General features: G+C 39.5%; 1 protein-coding gene across 2 annotated transcripts in view; it reads right to left on the reverse strand.

Moving 5' to 3' along the window:
• The window catches only part of gabrb4 (gamma-aminobutyric acid type A receptor subunit beta4), an 83,601-nt gene extending 68,287 nt beyond the window's left edge, over window positions 1–15,314 (reverse strand). For both annotated transcript variants that reach the window (XM_017701097.2, XM_017701098.2), the window contains exons 1-2: window positions 14,152–15,314; window positions 12,519–12,610 (exon numbers count right to left, since the gene is read on the reverse strand). In XM_017701097.2, coding sequence (XP_017556586.1) covers window positions 12,519–12,610; window positions 14,152–14,231 — 172 coding nt within the window. In that variant the 5' untranslated portion in view covers window positions 14,232–15,314. The remainder of the gene's footprint in view (window positions 1–12,518; window positions 12,611–14,151) is intronic.
• Window positions 15,315–19,088: the final 3,774 nt, after the last annotated feature.

Below are 19,088 nucleotides of genomic sequence, written 5' to 3' on the forward strand. Positions count from 1 at the left end.
AGCACTGCCAAAGGCATTAAAGTTGTAAGAAATTCAGATAACATAGAAAACAAGGGAGAAAAAAACACTTACTGATACAATTTACAGGCCACTGCTTTTTATTAGATTTCCCTGCAGTCCGCAGAGGCCACTTACAACTCAGTTGAAATGGTGAGCTCCTCAAAGATAATGTAATTAGCGGCCTTTCAGTTCATGCTTTAATTTCACTGGGATCTCTGGTGGCGTTTCCCCTCCAAAACCAGGGGCTTAGTACTTCATCAGCCATCGACTCCTACATCCTCCTTCTCCATACCAGGGTTATGTGCCTCTGCAATCTGAGGGTGAGGAACCCAAGCTCTGAGAAGAAGAGGATCTAAGACGACTGGCGGTGAAGCTCAGTGCAAAGATCTGAGACGTGAAAACTAGTGGTGGACATTTGCTATTCAAATACATGCATTTTCAATTTTGAATTGAGTGACAAGAAATTCGATATCATGAATAATAAATGAAAGCACAGAAGGTTTTACCATTCAGGTGATTACTTCATACATTTTGCTATGCTATTTAAATGTATAAGTAATTACACATTAATTACACAATTATTTGACTTTTTATTAATGTATTATATTAATTTAGTTCAAAATATTATAATAAATATATAATAAAACCGCAACCGTATCTGGATTAAGCAGTTAACGACGATGATGATGATGATAAAATATTGCATTAAGTAGACAAAGGCTAAGTGGAGCTCAAATATCCTTATATTTAAATTTTGATGCCCATCCCATATAAAAACAATACATCACACTGTAAAAGACATTTATTAGCTATTTAGTGTTTTATCACAGCCTGCCACTCAATGCGGATTTGAGGGTCACTGTATTAGTCACTGGCTGTTTAGAATTCATTGGTGCATTCCAGAGGTCGTTATAATGCCATTTGCATCTGTGACGTTGTTCATACTGAGCAGGGATGAAAAACTGAAGGCTCACTGCCTGAGAGGCTTTTAATTGTGCAACAACAGTCCAGTGCAATAGACTGAGCCCAATGAGTGCGATGGAGGGAGATACTTGACCGCTACAACACTTGACCACAGCATAGGTGGATAGATCTCTGGGGGTGGGGTGAGGTAAGAGATGTGTGCAGGAGTTAGTGTGTGTGTACAGTTCCTTGGGCAAGATATCTGACCATGGCCTCGTCCACATGTATCTGAACATTTTCTGTTTTTTCTCCTTTTTCAAACAAATAGCATTTTTTGGAAATTTGACTCAGAAACTTTCACATGAACATGCCAGCCCTGTGGACGGCAAAAGGACCTCATAAAATTGAATGACATATGCTTCAAGAAGAACATTGTGATCGTGTGTATTTTGCAAAATAGGGAGCCTTAAAAGTGACAAAACCAGGTTGAGCTGGCATCTTTTACAGTAAATGTCACAGATGGAGTCATGTTGGAATTTTTGTCGTCAGAGTAATGCTTATATTAGAAACTCCAGGTGGAGCATGGAGTAAGCTGGATTTCTCTAAGGCAAAAAAGAATGGGATTTTTGAAAATTGCTATCAGGTCTTGTGGTTAAAAAAATGATTCCTAGATACATAGTTCTGAATGATGCCAGATACTCTAAATTGTGCGGCTGCTAGGAAAAAGTTTGACTACTGCTACATGTGAGGTAATGTTCCTGAACTGACACCATAACACTGGCAACCTCACCAAAATACCCCTCACAAACCAGTGAGCTTTGTCAAATGTGGTAATTATATTGCTTTGGCAGTAGTAGCATACAACACAAGTAGCTGGTTTTAGTGTATAAAAGTGTTAAAATTTAACAGTAGACTTATTTTCATGTCATTTGAGTGTGCCAAAGTGGTAATTTGCTATTAGCATTGATATAACAAAAGTCATATTTTGACTCCAAATGCCCTCATAATTCAGAGCGTCCAGTGACATTCAGTAAGAAAGCAGACAAAATTTATCAGGGATCCTTTTGTGTACCAGGGAGCATCATAACATCATTTTCCATTCATTTTTTACCATACAGACATCCAGCAGTTAGACCCCCAGTTTATAATATGAGCATGGCACCGACTACAGAATGACACACAACTTCAGAGATCTATATGTATAGCCCCACATTCAAAAAACAAGTGCATCAATTTGCAACGTCTTTGTTTTTTTTTTTAACCACTTTCCTTTTTGATGACAACCAGACAGATCCTGGCTGCTACACTGTTAGTGTTGTGATTAGAAAATGTTTTTGTTTCACCCCTGCTGTTTAGGGAATGTGAAGGTATATAAAGTCACAGGCAAAGGTTTGAACATCCCCTGTCAAATTACATGAATTTTGTTGATTTTCAAGGTGAAAATACAGGGAACAAACTTAAATATGGCATTTTTTTTGCAAATATTTTCTTGCAATTTGTATTATTTGCTGAGTGTAACATATTACCGAAAAAAAAACATGCAATATAAAAGGTGCCATAACTTTTGCACAGGCTACCCTTTATGTTTTTTCCCCAAGAAATTCAATTCAGCAAATAAGCAGAATTTGCACACTAAAAAGTGTCATGCTCCGTTGTCAAGTGTCATGCTCCGTTAACCTTTTTTTTTTCTTTTCAATTTTTTTTTGTGTCATATGACCAGGGGTCTTTTTGCACATGCGCATATGCAGAGAATTGTTTATGTGAGAATTAGCTCAGTTTCTGAAAATCTGGAGGCCCTAAGCATCATGCTACTTGGACGCCCTTTTACTGATGTCAGTCATATTATTTTGCAGGTGAAAATGGAACAGAAATTATACTTGGATGGTACACTTGTAACTTGGATGGGCCACTGTAGATGCTTTGCAAATGCTCAGTTGGCCATTAAGTAACATTCAATTAAATATCCATTAAGTTCAACTGAACTTCAGGTTTAGTGTGAAAGAATGTATTAAATCTAACCCTAACCCTAAACCTCACCTTAACCCTCACCTTCACCTCAAGGTAAAACCTACACATATTCCTGACTCTAACCCTAACCATAACATTGTTGGCAATCAAGTGAACATCACCAGAAACTTTGTTAATGATTTAAATCTCTGTAGAGCATCTATAGGGGACCATTCAAATGAAGTGTGACCATAAAACCCTAAGCAACTGCTTTTATTGCTTAGCAATAACTGGCCTTGGTGAAAATGCATATGTATGTGTGCAGGTATGTCTGTGTGTTTGTATATGTGTTGGCACAAGGCTGCAGTGCTGACCACATGCTCACAATACTGTAAACTCCCTGCAGTGACAGTGGGCTGACGATGTGTCCTCACATTGTGGAAATTAAAATGAACCGCAGCATGGCTCATTACTCACAGCTAAAAATCACACCACATCTTTCTCACCACCACCCAAACAGCAACAAAGACAGGAAAAAAACATAAATCAGTGGAAAACCTAAAAAAAAAAAAGATGAAAAAATGAATAAATAAAAAAACATCTTGCCACATGGAGTCCTGATGATTCATGGCCTCGGGTGTGACATGTTTCGTATCCAGGCAACTGCTTCCCTGCTCCATTCCGTTAATTAAAGTTTCAACGTGATTTTTATGGGCGGAACATAAATGGACGGGCCCGGGCTGAGGCAGGACCTGGACACACGGAGGTGCCTCTCGCTGAAGGAAGACTGGAAATGAGAAACCGCAATCTCGTAAAATCGAGGTCCTTGGAGGCTGACTTGATTATTGAGGTCGTAAATAAGACCCTTGCGGGTGTAATTAATCCTGTGTCTTCCTCTTCCGGCGTCTTCTGTTTCATTTACATGAACCAAAATGGCTGGTTCTCTTTGGCAGGTACAAACTGTTTCACAGGTTGCGGTGAACAACAGAACAAAAATATTGACTGACTTCACTTTTTATTCAGCTTAATTCAAGATGAATTTATAAAGCAATTTTTACACTGGTTATTGTAAATAAACTGGTGATTATACATATAATAATATGAGTCCAAGCCTCAAAAGAGCAAGCCTGTGGTGACAGTGGCAAAACAAAAAATGACTAACAGCAAGAGAAAAAAAGCTTGAGAGGAGCCAAAACTTAAAAGGAGCACCCATCCTCCTCTGGTTGAAACTAAAAAGCAAAACAATAATACAATAAGAATAACATGAAAAAACAATTTGACAAGAGGGCAAGAAAGATTTGACAGATAATATACATCTGTGAATAGAGAAAAAAGAAATGAGCCTGTCATTGTCAGACATTGTTAGATTTACCATTGATAACCAATGACAACTGGCCGATCAGAGTAACAGATGAGAAACAGATCTATGAAAACTAATCACTGTTACTGACTGATAATAGTGTTACAGTAGTCCTGTTATTGTTACTGTTACTGACTAGTAACAGAGTTACTGTTATAGTTACTGACTACTGTTAGAGGCCCATCATAGTAAGAAATGGGAAATAAATCAATGAAAACTAGTCACTGTTACTGACTAGTAACAGTGCTACAGCAGTACTGTTACTGTTACTGACTAGTAACAGTGCTACAGCAGTACTGTTACTGTTACTGACTAGTAACAGTGCTACAGCAGTACTGTTACAGTTAGTGTTACTGACTACTGATAGAGTCTTGTCTGAGTAGCAAAGACGAAATTGCTTCATGAAAACTGGTCACTGTTACTGACTAGTAACAGTGTTTCAGTGTTACTGTTACAGTCACTGTTACTGTCATTGACTACAGTTAAGGCCTATCAGAGTCACAAATAAGAAATACACCTATGAAAACCAGATACTACTCTTATAAGCATATGAGAGTTTGAAAGTCAGAATTGTCGCCAGCAAAAACAAAAGCATGGTGTAATGTGTAATATGAATTACTTTTCTTGTGTAGATGATTGAAACACATCTTTTAAAAATGTGGACTTTCAATCAAAATCACGTTTGTGTCTGTAAGTAGAAGGCATTTTGTCTTTGTAAATAGGAGATATCTTATCATGATTTAAAATTTATGAGAATTTATTTGTGTATAGTCTTGTTTTGTGAAAAGAAATCTAATTTCTGTCAAACTTCAATTTGTCAGTACTAGTGATGATGTGCACTGGTACTCAAATACTTGGTTAACCTTTCAAGATGCCAGTAAACTGAAATCACTACTCAGACGTTCCTTCTGATTTAGTGTGGAAGATATACACACCATTCAGTGAAACGCGAGTTCACTCATATTTGTGAGTCAGTACATTATTTAACACTCTGCTACTACAAAATGCAAGTGGGTTCCCAAAGGTGTGTTGTTAAGGATGTGATTGAGAAGGCAGAATGTGCATCCAGCTATTAGCTGTCGCCAACTAGGCTAACTACTCAACACTGTCAAAGTACTGTTATTTAACAGTCAGCATCCGCTATTCAAAAATATTGAGGTTGGTTTTCATTTTGTATGAGTAAAAGAGGCTGCCTTGAGCTAATAAGTTAAATTAGAGCTGACAGGTACATGGTCAGATGATGCTGAAGAGACCTACATCATCTGCATGTGGTATTTTCTCTTCAGTGGACAATGTGCCAACAGTGTGTAAGAGAAATAGCATTTTTGTTGTTTTCTGGAATTAGCTAACATCAACTAGACGAACACATCTGGTCTTATCAGTGATAACGCTGTGCTGCTTCTCTGTCTCAGTCATGTCCTTAACAATGTATCCTTGACAATATGCTCACATTAACATGCTTGATATTTTTATTGTAGTACAATACATGTTTGCGAAAATGAGCAAAAGAATCACATTTAGAGTCATGCTTTTAGAATTAAAATAATGGAACGTCAAAGTGAACTGTGTACTCTAGCACCTGTACACATCCCTGAAACGTATAGTTTTATAATGAAATCAAAATATTTATCTTTCATCTGGCTCCACTATCTCGATCCTATCTTGTTCCAGAATTTTCCCACCTTCCTACTTTTAATTTACAGATGGTGGTAGCATTAAATAAACATATAGAGGGATGTAGCGCTGTTATTTCTTATGGGGCAAAGGGTCAACAACAGTGTCAAACAAATGTGATGGACATATTTCAAAAACAGAGGCTCACTTTCACCAATGAAAGCAAAATAAAAGTTGCATTATATAAGGTTTGGGGATTTGGAGACCACTTTGGTGGAAATTTTGAAATTTAAAGAACATTTTGCAATGTTGGTTGTGATTCAGACCCCTTCTGTGTGTGGTTGAATCTGATGATTGTGAGTGCGTTAATGAGTATTCAAAGAAGACTCAGTCAAAACTTGCTGATTGTCTTCCAAAGATGTAAATGAATGATCTACTGGAATCCTTTTGAGCATAATGTTGATTTTGCACTTGAGGCCTAAACATCATGCCACATCTTCTTTTTGACCCTGTGTGTGTGCGATGTTAGTGCCTAAAGATGTATGATGTGATCTAAAAAAAAAATCCATGCAAAATCCAACTTGATGATTAAACATTTTAAATATTTAAATATACGATTTTTGTCTTTACAGGTGACTCGCAGCAGCGCACCCGCAATATATTTGAGCTTTTTTCCCCTCCTGACTCGATAATGCTACTTCTTTCAGTTTTACAAAGCAATCTTGCACAGTGTACCTTCCATACCTTAATAAAGTAGTTGCTACTGTAGCATAACGTTCAGCAATATAAGGGTTTCCTAAGCAGTGAAAGCAGTTGCAAAGATACCAAAATCATGTCATTTGTAATCAATTTAAGTCAAGATCCTACAGGCAGAAAAAACCTTGACCCTGTCAGTTTTTCAGATTTTTGGGCAAATTGCATGTCTGCGCTTAAACTCAAATGATATAATTTCACAGCTAAAAAAAAAACAAAAAAACATTAAGCATTGTACACCAATTCTTGTCTGATTGTGATTGTCTTTTCCAAAAGTTAGCAACTTTAATCTATCAAGCATGTCAAAATGTATCTTATTTCCTTTGTAGTAATGCTAACATTCACACGAAAGGTACATGTTTTCTGACATGTTACTGGAGGATGCAATTCTCAGGCTGGTTTTTAATGTGGATGTTTTGAAACCAGCATTTCTTTACTTTCAGAAACAAAACAATCTGCTCCTAGAATATCTGTATTCAGGAAATGGTACCTGTTCATTTTAAAGCTTATTCTGAAGGACATTACTGAAAGCACTGCAGGTAGGATTAATGCTAGATTTTGTACTAATGACCTGGCAAATCAGTTCTTGATTTAAACAATGAGGTTCCAGCAGTTTGTTCTATAAAATCTTTTCTCAGAGTGTGTTTTCAAAATGATTTACACACTTTAATTCTAACATTGTCCAGTGGCTACTTTTTGTTTTTACAATTATGCAAATGTAAGCATATTCAATTAAATAACATCTCATTTGCATTTAAATGTATTTGTAAGAATATCTTGTAAGAATATAAGTAAAATATTAGTTACAATATCTATTATTTAAAAAAATCTTTTTCACCTGTAATGTTTTGGCTTAACTATAAAATAATTCCATAAATTTGAGAAACCTACATAGAAACCTTCAATTAGTTCAGCTGAAAGATCAGCAAATATATATGCATATGAGATGTAATGTCCAGAACCAGAAGACACTATTCCTACTTTATTTAGCCAGACAAACTGAAGAACCTCCATAACAGCAGATGTACAAGGAAGATGTTGAAAATGCCTTTGAATACCAATATGTTTTAATTGTTCTTGATATTGTGTCCATGGTGGATCTGCATTGCTTCTGAAATGTTAATAATTGAAATAAAATGATAAACCAAATAAACCATTATAGGGCTATACTTCACTATTAAATAATGCTGAGATATGAATATGAAGTCCATACCATAACTTTTAACAGCCAGACATAAAAGTGTCCCCATTTACAGACCAAAAGGCAAACCAAGAGCCAAGAAAATGCCCTTACACTTAAAACATCACATCAGGACCAGCACTGGAGAATATGGTAAAAGTGGAACTGCTGGGTTTCAACAGTTTGCCATCCTAAAGCTTATACATTCTTAAAAATACAGATACCAAAATGTTCTTTGGAGTGATACCATAGAGGTTCTTTAAGTTCCCTAAATCACCTTTCGGTGGATAATTCATTAAACTACCATTTTTGTCTTTATATTAGCTTGCATTAAAAGTAAAGAACGTTTTTGGCCTCTTCTATAAAGTTGACATTTTGGAGATACTTATTTTTCTTTGGGCAACAACGATATTTAAAATTTAAAGACCCTACATGGTATAAATGTTCTACACCAGAGAATTTTTTTCCTTGAACCAGAAAGCCAAGAACCATTTGTTTTTCAGACTGTGGAGTTGCAATGCCTAAAATTCGCCTGATGTTATTTGATGATTCCCGAGAAATCAGGCGTTCAAAAAGTCAGCATAAAAACTGCACTGAGCATGATGATGATGATGACGATGATGATGATCATGGTCATCATTATTATCATCATGTGGGCCATCATCTCCACCATAGTTCGCATCATGAATCCCATAAGCCCTTTGTATCCTCTTCATCATGTTGCAATTGTGTAGAGGACCCTGGTGGTTTGGAGTTCTGCTCAGCCAGGTTTCACACATTCTCTCTCTCTCTCTCTGTCTGTCTCTCTCTCTCTCTCTCTCTTTCTCTCTCTCTCTCTCTCTCTCTCTCTGTCTCTCTTTCTCTGTCTCTCTCCATCTCTCTGTCTCTCTCTCTCAAGCTCAGATAGCACACTACCATCCATGGGCTATTTGTTGAGGAACTGGAGCCAAAGCCAATAAACTACTGCGCAAACAAGAAAGCCGAGCAAAGACGAGAGCAGAGCAAAGACGAAACACGAAGGCTCATCATTCGCTACTGGCAAAACAATGAACAGCGCACAAGACATGAGAGCAAAGCTGCTGTGTCAGATAGGTTGAGCCTGGCCTATCTGAACTCATCATGAGGTTACAACTTGCATGATGCAGATGTTTACTTATTACAAGCAAAGCACTTTAAGACTATGTAAGATTGCTTATCATAATGAAAAGGTGACAGGTCTAGAAATCGGATCTCAATAAGTAAAGAATTATCATTCACAAACAAGGTGCTCACGTTCTTCAGCACAGCAAACTGAAGTCAAGAAGACAATTCCATTGCTATAATGTGCTATGTTTCATGGGGAATGACAATGGTGATGATCAAATAAGAATTCAGGCCTAATATCTTCAGCAATGCCATGGATATCAAACCACTGGAGTATTGATCTACATACACATTTCCATCCACCCATCCATCCATCTACCATCAGTCCATCCTTCTGCTATTCCAACTACTATGCCACTATCGTACTTGAGTACGAGTTTTTGTTGGATTTCAGCCTTGGACACTTTCTATAGAAATACGCAGAGTGTCTGATGTAAACTGCATGCTAAAATCACCAGAGCCCTTGGAGTCTTACCTCTCTTTTATCAGTTTGATAGAAAACAAACAACTGCATATCAAGCTAAATGCAAATAGGTAGCAAGTGCGTTTCTCACCAATAAGCCTTTCAGAGCCAGGTATAGGCCTTGTCGCACGCCAAGACACATTTACGATATCTTGTTTTCTGAAGCGCTTCCTGAATTTAGTTTGAAGTCATATGTAACAAATAAACAAGATCTCCTCATTTGCAACTGGTACTCCACTTTATTTAACATGAGTTTGTTTTTGTTGTGCACCTGTTAATATAAATGTTCTGTGTCAATGTGCATGTCAGTTAAATCATTCCTTCTAATCGGGGACAATGGTTCTCGAAAGGTACTTGTAATCTTGCAGTGGAACCGGAACTTGCACTGTCAGCTTGCTGTGGAACTGGTTTAATTTTCTGTAGTATTTCCACTCTAATGAAGTACTTCGGGTTTTGTGTTTAGCAGAAAAATAGAATTGTTTTTGCTCCACCTGGCTGATCACTGCACTTTTTACCACAGCTGTATTTTAGGCTCTGTTCTGAACTAGTCAGTTGCTGCCCACAGTGCCAAACAGTGGATTTATTATTCGACTTGTCAACTAGTAAATGTGACCCCTATTGTGTGTACATGTATTTGTTTGTTTATGAGAAAAAGCATGGTTGGTTTGGATTTCACACGGATGGTATGGTCTGATGTTAGACCTGTGTGCACACTTTCACACACACTCTCTGTCCCTCACTCTCACAAATACTCATAAACGCACACACATACTCACATTAACCGGACCCTGCTGCTTCCCCCCAGCCCAGCGGAAAGCTTGAGCACTTTCATGGCAGTTTGGTTTCTCCACTACCTAGTCCATCTCTCTCTCTCTCTCTCTCTCTCTCTCTGGCCAGTTCAGCTACATTTCCAGTCCAATTAAAATGCATGCATGGTCCCCAACTAAGGTGGTCAGTAGTTGTTTAAGGAAAACTGAGCTTTGAATGATGATGGAATGATTTAGTGTGATATCACTAAAACCATAGGTGCCAGAAAGGGTTCTTTAGAGTGATGCCTTTGAATTGCCACTAGGTTTCCTAAAGAACCTTTCAATTAATGATTCCTTATCCATGTTTGAACATGGAGAGCTGAAGAGCCTCCACAAACACTTTTGAAAATAAAAGGCACCAGCAAAGGTTCCTTGCAAGATGAGAAGAAACATTTTTAGTACCCTAAAGAAACATTCAGTGGATGGTTCTTTGGAGAACCACTTTTATAAACACAATCTGTCCTTGTGCAGAACCTTTTTAAAGTTTAAAGAACCTCCTTTGTTGTAGAAAGAACCCTTAAATTGGTAAAGAAGTTCATACACTTAAAAGGTGATTCACAGCCACAAATCTCATTTACAAACATAGTTTATTAGGGAATTAAAATAGTTCTTCTACGGCATTGTTTAAAGGACCACTTGGTAAGAGTGTAATCTAGAGGTTCTATCCCAACTAACCTTTTTTCCTAGAACCAAGCATCTAATCCTAGAACCATTTAGGAAGCTTAATTTTACTGCCAGATCAGCTGCCTCTCCCACCACAAAACACAAGGCACCAATAGTTCTTGATTCTCACTGCATCAAGCAGAACGTCTTATATCTCCTTTGTTGGGTACATGATTGAGAGCGCTTGGAATTTATATATTAATTACAGTGTAATAACTTAATTAATGTACTATGCTCCCTTATTACATCCATGTAATCTTGCTTTCATTAGAAAAATTCAATAAATAATTCCAATTCAAATTGAAGTGAGGATGAATGCACACATGGTCACTGCGCTGGCATATTGTGAAGACAGAGTTATATAAAATCAAATATCAGCTGTGAATAAAAAATGAATGATATAAGAATAATTGTTTAAAGTAGAAGACTAATGCATTTTTAAAAGTAATGGTTCCAAACAGATGCCACAAAAAATAACTTTGGTTCTTTCAGAGAGACATTTTAGTACATGAAATGTGTGCTTCTAAAGAACCTTTTTAACATTTAAAGAACCTAAACGTAATGTAAAGGGTCTACACCAATTAAAGTTTTATCCCTCCAAGCTAAGAACTATGTAGGAACTTTTATTTTTAATAGTACTATAATAGTTGGAATAGTACAGGGATGGATTGATGGTAGATGGATGGATGGGTGGATGGGTGGATGGATATGTGTATGTAGACAGATAGATAGATAGATAGATAGATAGATAGATAGATAGATAGATAGATAGATAGATAGATAGATAGATAGATAGATAGATAGATAGATAGATAGATAGATAGATAGAGAAAAAGAAACTGTCTAGCGAGTACGAATATTCAGCTTGCTCAGACCTCTAGTGAATTTGATAGTGCTGTGCTCTGTACACTTCCCAGCATAGATTTGCTTCTTTGGTGAAATACAGGCTAATTTGCTGAGGGTGAGCTGAATGGCTAAATCGAAAAAAGCACCTTCGGTAGCAAATTTACAGCCTCTTTGCAATATCAGGAGGTGAACTGGAGACCTGTGATGAATGGTTGGACACAGTGTCCTTCAAACAACGCATTTTTGTGGGCAATGCAAAGTTTTTCTGTGTTCTGTGGTTGGAGAAGCATCTCTGGGGTGCTTTAAAGTTGTGAACGTGTACAGAACTATGGAGTTGAAACAGTGTGCTCAGCCTTTAAAAGTCCTTCAACAGTTTCTGCCTTTTTTGAAGGCAAAGACAAAGACTGTGGAGTCAGTGTAACCAAACATTCCACCGGTACTGTTATATCCTTGGAATGGCAATTGGTGGGGTGCAGGGCAGATCAACCAAATGTTGCTGTGAGGCTCTTTCAAAGCAGTCTGTTTTGAGCTTTTCTTACTGTGAACCCTCCTGAGAACATTCCTGACCTCTGCTGCATCTTAATCTTTGGTTTGGTTCTGCCATAGTGTGAGGCCAACATCACACATTCAAAACACATCACAGTACTTCTATATTTCAGTTCTTGTGGCACTTGGTTGTGACATGAGCTACACTCAGAATCACAAGATCCATTGATTACACAGTGAAAGCAGCATCTGGTAGAACCTAGCATCATTTAACATGGACTTTTAGTTTAAATCACCAATGACAGGTAAAGCAGAAAAGCTCCAGAATGGTGATGAGACAAGTGGACATACCTCCAAAATCTGGCCGCAGACGGATGTCATACCCCTTCAGCAGTTTGTCCACTGTTGACTTGGCCACAGATATTCCAGATCCAGTGGATGTGCTATAGGACAGACAGTTCAGATCACTTAGTTATAATAATAGAGGCACCACATAGAAATATTTCTCAAATGAGTGGTCAGTATTGCTTGAGAAATTGAGCTTGCTTGGGCAATAGGTCAACTCAGGACTCGAGCAGCTGTCCACTACTTTTTTGGTATTGTTTTGAGAAAGAGAGTGAAAACTGACCTATAAGTGTGACACTTCATGAAAAAGACACAGTGTCAAACTGAAGATGAAGATGATAAAAAAATATTAGTGACCATCAAACGTGTAGAATAACACCTACACTGAGTGGACTGTTGAGCTCTATTGGTCTCTTTACCATGCAAATCAATAAACCCTGGGTAAGTCCTTACAGTGTGGCAGCCACACCTGTACAAGTCTGACAAGAGACAAACCTATATAGCCATTTATAAATGTGTATTCCAATGAGTCTCATTTGCTAAAGTGAAATGGCATCAAATTGGACAAAAGCAACCTTTACTTTATTAAGATTTGTGAAGGTTTGTGTCAGTTATGAAAGGCTTATTATAACTACTGTAAACCCCCAGAATGACCATCTATATTCAGTTGCTGATGTGGTCTAAAGAGCATCACCACATTGTCAGCTTTCATTGAAGCCATGGCTCATTAGCTTGCTTCACTTTGGGTGTTTCAGCCATAAAGCATGCATGTTAAACCCAACCTAGCTGACATGGTTTGTGACTGAAAATCAAGCTTTTCCCCTATGAGATCATGAGAAAACATCCTGAACCGTTAGAACCATTGAGAGGGATGTGGATTAGCAGCTTCAGCCATAGCCCTTGATCGATCACGGTGGCCAGACTGTGGCCCACCTGCCGGCAGCTCCTATCTTTCGGGCTAAAAATAAAAAGCAAAACGGCGTACAAAGCATGAACGCCTCACGATGGCCACCAGATTATGATGGCCACTAGCTGGCTATTTATTACGTCCACAGGTGGCCCACATATCAGCTCACTGGAAAAGGAGCAAAGATTGCGTACTAACAAATCTCAGAGAGGGTGAGAATCTTTCTGATGCCGTTCAGACAGACAGGCCTCCGTGTCATGAGGCAACAGGCCTATTTAGGCTGCTGATAGGCGTCGTCAGTGTTTGATCTCCATTGATTGAATGGCACTAAATGTAATCAAAAACGTGTATGTTTGGCTCTTTTTTTGTGGAAATGGCATGTATGCTGATGCAGCCAGAGCTCTTAAAGAAACGCACCATGTTCACGTATAAATATGAGCATTATGTAGATTTAGAAGATATCCAGGGTGCATGCACTCATGTTCCCTTCACACACAGATGGGTGCGTGTGAGCACACACAAACACACACACACACACACACACACACACACACACACACACACACACACACACACACATACAAATGCACATCTCAAGTGTTTATGCCAGTGACAGCTATGTGCCACTGGCCATCAGTGAACGATCAGCGCTGAATGACCACATGTGTTTCAATAAAAAGGGGAAAAAAAGAAATCCCACCAGCCCTGTTCACTAAATCCATTTTTTCTTACCATTGTATGAAGCAGATAGATGACAGCACCGTCAGAGCAGAAAGCAATCCACATAGTTTGTCTTCCTGAGGACCCAACATTTCCACAAAAATCCGTTTAATGCACTTTCAGTAATCCAGCCTCCAGTGGTTCCAAAATGAGAGGGAATTCTACTAATAAATGAGAGAAAAAAAAGTAAAAAAAAAAAACAAAAACAAAAAAAAATCCACACAGTGGGAAGGAGAATAAAAAAGAGGCCAAATCAAGAGCTTAAATCAAAACCCAAGCAACTACACACACACATGTGTGATGGCCATGAAAGAAAAGGAAATATTAAAAAACAGAAAGAGGCATTGGAGTGGAGACAGAGGTGTGATGGGTCCCAGCTGTTTTTTTTTTTTCTTTTTCTTTTTTTTATGTTTTCCTTTCCTCGGCTATGGAAATCCGTGCAGGTCCCAGACCCCCTCGGCCACAGCAGCATTACACATCTTCCTCAGATTCTTCTTCTGTTGTTGTTGTTTTTTTCCTTTTTTGAAGGGGGGGGGGGGGGTGGTAAATGGAGGGGAGTTTTGAAAAAGTGCTGAAAAAAAGAAAAAAAAAAGTCTCCTGGAGCCAAAGCACGAAGGCAAATCAAGGAGGAAGAGGAGGGGGGGGGGTTAGCGGTGGTGAGGAGGAAGAAAGGGGGAGAGAGGGAGAGGAAAGAACCAAAAGAGAAAGAAAAGAACCGTCTTCTTCTTTTTTCCTCTTCTTCCTTCCCTTTTTTTACTCTCGCTGTTGCGGATTCCCAGTCCGAAGGTGCGGATGAGCCATGCTGGTGATGATGATGATGATGAGGAGGAGGAGGAGGAGGAGGGGGAGGGAGAGAGGGGGGGGATGCTCCTCTCTCTCTCTGTTGTTTTAAGGGCTTTTTCTTCTCTTCCTTTGCCTTCTTTTTTAAACCTCCTTCAGCTGGAAACGTCGGGCTGGTGTCGAGAGGTGGGTGTCAGGGGGTGCGGTGAGCAAAAAGGGAGAAAAATGAAAGCTGCATCCCCCTCGCAGTCGCTCTCGATGCTCGAGATTGGTTTCCTCGCTGATGATGAAGATGATGGTGAAGAAGGAGAGTGAGGAATGCACATTAAAAAAGCCAGATGCGGACGTCAGAGAGTGGAGTCTGTGGTGGCCCCCGTTATGAAGTTGAAAACAAAACAAATTAAAAAAAAAAAAAAAAAAAAAAAAAGATTTTTTCACAAAAATCGCGACCGACCAAGAAATGTCGGCGTTAGCTACAAAAACAAACTGTGCGCAAATGACGAGCGCGCGAGAAAGAAGAAGAAGAAAGAGGAGGAAAAACACTTAGAAGACCGGACGGACAAATGGTCGCGATACAAAAAGAAGGAACAGGTAGAAAAGTCCAAGATTGTGCCCTGCTGTGAAGAAGCCCCCCAGAATCCCTTTATGCGCGCGCCGTCAGTCCTGCATGTCCCGCTCGCTCGCCTTGGCGGAGAGACGGAGCCCGAGTGATGACACACTTCAGTGGGGAGGAACCGACACGAGGAGAGAGAGAGAGACAGAGAGAGAGAGAGAGAGAGAGAGAGAGAGAGAGAGAGAGTGAGAGATAAAAAGTCCAGCTCACTCGAGCTTGGAGGAGAGATAGAGAGAGAGTGGGTGAGAGACACGAACCGGTCGGTTTTTAGATGTTTGTTTTTTTGGGAGGATAAAAAATGAAAATAAATAAATGAAAAAGAAAGAAACCGAATAAAAGCGAAAGAGAACCGAAGAGGAGAAGGCAGGTCCGCATGCGCCCTGTCGCTGAGGGGACTGATGTCTGCACGAGCCAGTTCTCTCCCGCAACAACCCACATTAAAATGCGCCGAGCGCGTTCCGCTGCGTTTCCAGCATTCTGGCACAGATTTCAGCACGCGAGCAAAAATCGATTCATATTTTCATGCTTAGTTTACAGTTTGTCATGCTATGCACACACACACACACACACATATAATATATATATATATATATATATATACACACACACACACACACACACACACACACACACACACACACACAGCGCACACCACTTTGAATTCAATTCACATTCATAGCATAGCATGTCCGTAAATTTCCTCCAATCCAATTACACATGTTCACGTGTAAATAGGAGCGAATGTGGCGCTCATTCTTCAAAACCTCGTCCCTTTAATTCACATTACAAACTCATAAACACACATACTACAAACAGACCTTTTTTGTATTATTATTATTATTATTATTTTATTTTATTTTCTTCTCCACTGAAGACGAGGGTTTCTGCAGGGATCTGTGTGCTGCCTAGTTGCTAGGCAACCCTGCGAGCAGTGATGCAGCGCCGGCGTTTGGAGGGGAAGGGGCTGCGCGCGATATGGCACATTTAAAGGAACTAAGGCGGGACAGGAGGGCAAACGGTGATGTCTGCATGTGTGCAGCTGTTCCTTCATCACAATAACCGCCCCAACCCCCCCCCCCCCCCCCCAAAAAAAGACAACTGTCTTAATAGGACAACCAGCCCCGCTCTGGCTTGGCTTGCGCCCTTCCGTTCACCGATAATGTTCCTGCAGGAATAGAGGTGACGTGTGATACGCGGGACAGAGACAGACGGCCATCAACGCTATCTACAGTGGTTCAGGGGCGCTTTACAAGATTAGTTTAATGAGGCATTACGAGCCATATCAGCATGTTCACATTCCACTCACTGTACATCATATGTTTACTGCACAACGTGTGATGCAGAGCAACAATGGGCTTAGATGTGCTGCTAGACTGTGGTCACTTTGATCAGACCTACAGTCAGAAAGATATGCTTTCTCAGCTGTCAAAACAAACTGAATGCCTTCGATCTATTAGTAGTAGCTGCAAATGTAAATGTAAATGTAGTAGTTATGCAACAAGCTGATATGGATTACTGTGGGTGCTGATGCCTTGTTTAACATCTCAGGTATCAGTCAGGCCTGACCTGTCCAATGCTCTTTCTTAATTGTGATCATTTAAACCTGTATTTTTTAACCTTCTAGAACAGGAGTGCCTAGTTCTGGTCCTGGAGCAGTTTAGCTCCAGTACAAATTGGACATACCTGATTCAGCTAATGAACATCTTAATTTCAGAGCCAGGTGTGTTGGATTTGATCTCTCCCAGAACTAAGCACCTGTGTTCTAGAACAATAAAACTGACAATATAAGTGTCAATAAAACCTGAGACCTGTTTATGTGAATAGACAGAAAGTTAATTTGAGAGAAAGTAAGGTAGCTTCCTGTTCAGAACCATGGACACCGCACATGTTCAGCACCAGGGTCAGCACCACTTTCAGTCTCCAGCATCCAGTATTCAGCACCACGGACAGTAACATCTCTAGCCTTAAGCGGCAGCTCCAGTTTTTCAGCACCACGGACAGCAGCATCTCTAGCCTTAAGCGGCAGCTCCAGTTTTTCAGCACCACGGACAGCAGCATCTCTAACCTTAGGCGTCAGCTCCGGTGTTTCAGCACCACGGACAGCAGCACCTCTAGCCTTAAGCGTCAGCTCAGGTTTTTCAGCACCACGGACAGCAGCATCTTAGCCTTGGCTTCAGTTTTGAGTACCACTGACGGTGCCGTTTCTAATCTTTAGACTTAATTTTAGAGCCAACTTCAGTAATCTTCAGCATCCGGTTTAGGCTTCAGTACCATGTACAGCACCACAGCCATATTTCATGCACAAAACAATCCATCTAAAATGTGTATTCACAACTTTGGATGACAACAATTCTGGCAACACTAACTCTCACTGTGACTGACCTCTGATAGAGCCAACAATCACACTATAAAACTGAAGGCCCCCCATGTGTACCCAACAAAATAACAATCCTTACTTTAGAAAAGATGCATATAAATAAGATTAATATAGTCTTAATCTTAAAGCCTGTTCATATCAGTTTGCATGAGAGACTGTTTAGCTCTCACTGATGAAAACCAACACTGCAATGGATCTCTCTTTCCTGCAGTGCATCTGATATCAATGCTGTGCTGTGCTTGTTGTTCTAAATGTGGCCTTTTGGACACAATGAAGTGCAACAGATATGGGAAATGTATTAAAATAACTAAAGGACAGTGTATTGTCAGTCTTGCTGCCCTGCACACCCTGATTTTAGTATATTATATGCCACTGGTGCATCATTCTTCATGCGTATTCATGAATGTACTGTAATAATCATGGAAGTTGCAAAAATGTGCATTTGTAGGCCACAGTGCTTTCACTTTAAAGTTTGTGTTTACTCTATTGTTAAAATATGGGAGTATATATGTAGGACTAATTCCATGGTGATCATATAAGGACATGTTTCATATGAAAGAAATTGGTCTCAACTGACCTCTGATAGTTCTCCAGATGTCTGACTTCACCTCAGGACAATTTCAGAAGGGTCACTGGTGTGGGGAAGTCATTATCTGATTAGCTGTGGGTGATGTTTAACCAGTCTGTTAGATGCAGTAGGCCAGCATAATTCTGAAAGCCAACTGCAAGTACAACAGCACAGCTATCAGCAGGTCAATTGTGCTATGCTGATACTGACCAACTAGCGAACACACAACTCAGTCTTATTTTGATATGAGTGTGTCATTAGAATTTAAATTAATTCTGTCTTAATAATCTTTTTAATATCCTTTTTATAATTTCCAATTCATATACACTATATGGTCAATAGCCAAAAGTATATGCACAGCTGACCATCACAGTGATGAACTCGTGCACAGCTTGTGGCTTGTGCACAGCTGCTCGGCCCCTGGAGTCCCAATTCATGATACTTCTGACACATAGTTGCTGTTTCTATTTGCTTCCATTTGCTTCAATTCACAATAATAACACTCACAGTGGACCAGGACATATTAAGCAGGACAGAAATTTCAGGCAAAGGCAATTGGCAAAGGCAACATGCTACTCATTCTACTGCCAGTGTTTTTCTATGGAGATTGC

Source organism: Pygocentrus nattereri, chromosome 16, assembly GCF_015220715.1.
Source record: "Pygocentrus nattereri isolate fPygNat1 chromosome 16, fPygNat1.pri, whole genome shotgun sequence".
Taxonomy (NCBI): Eukaryota; Metazoa; Chordata; class Actinopteri; order Characiformes; family Serrasalmidae; genus Pygocentrus; species Pygocentrus nattereri.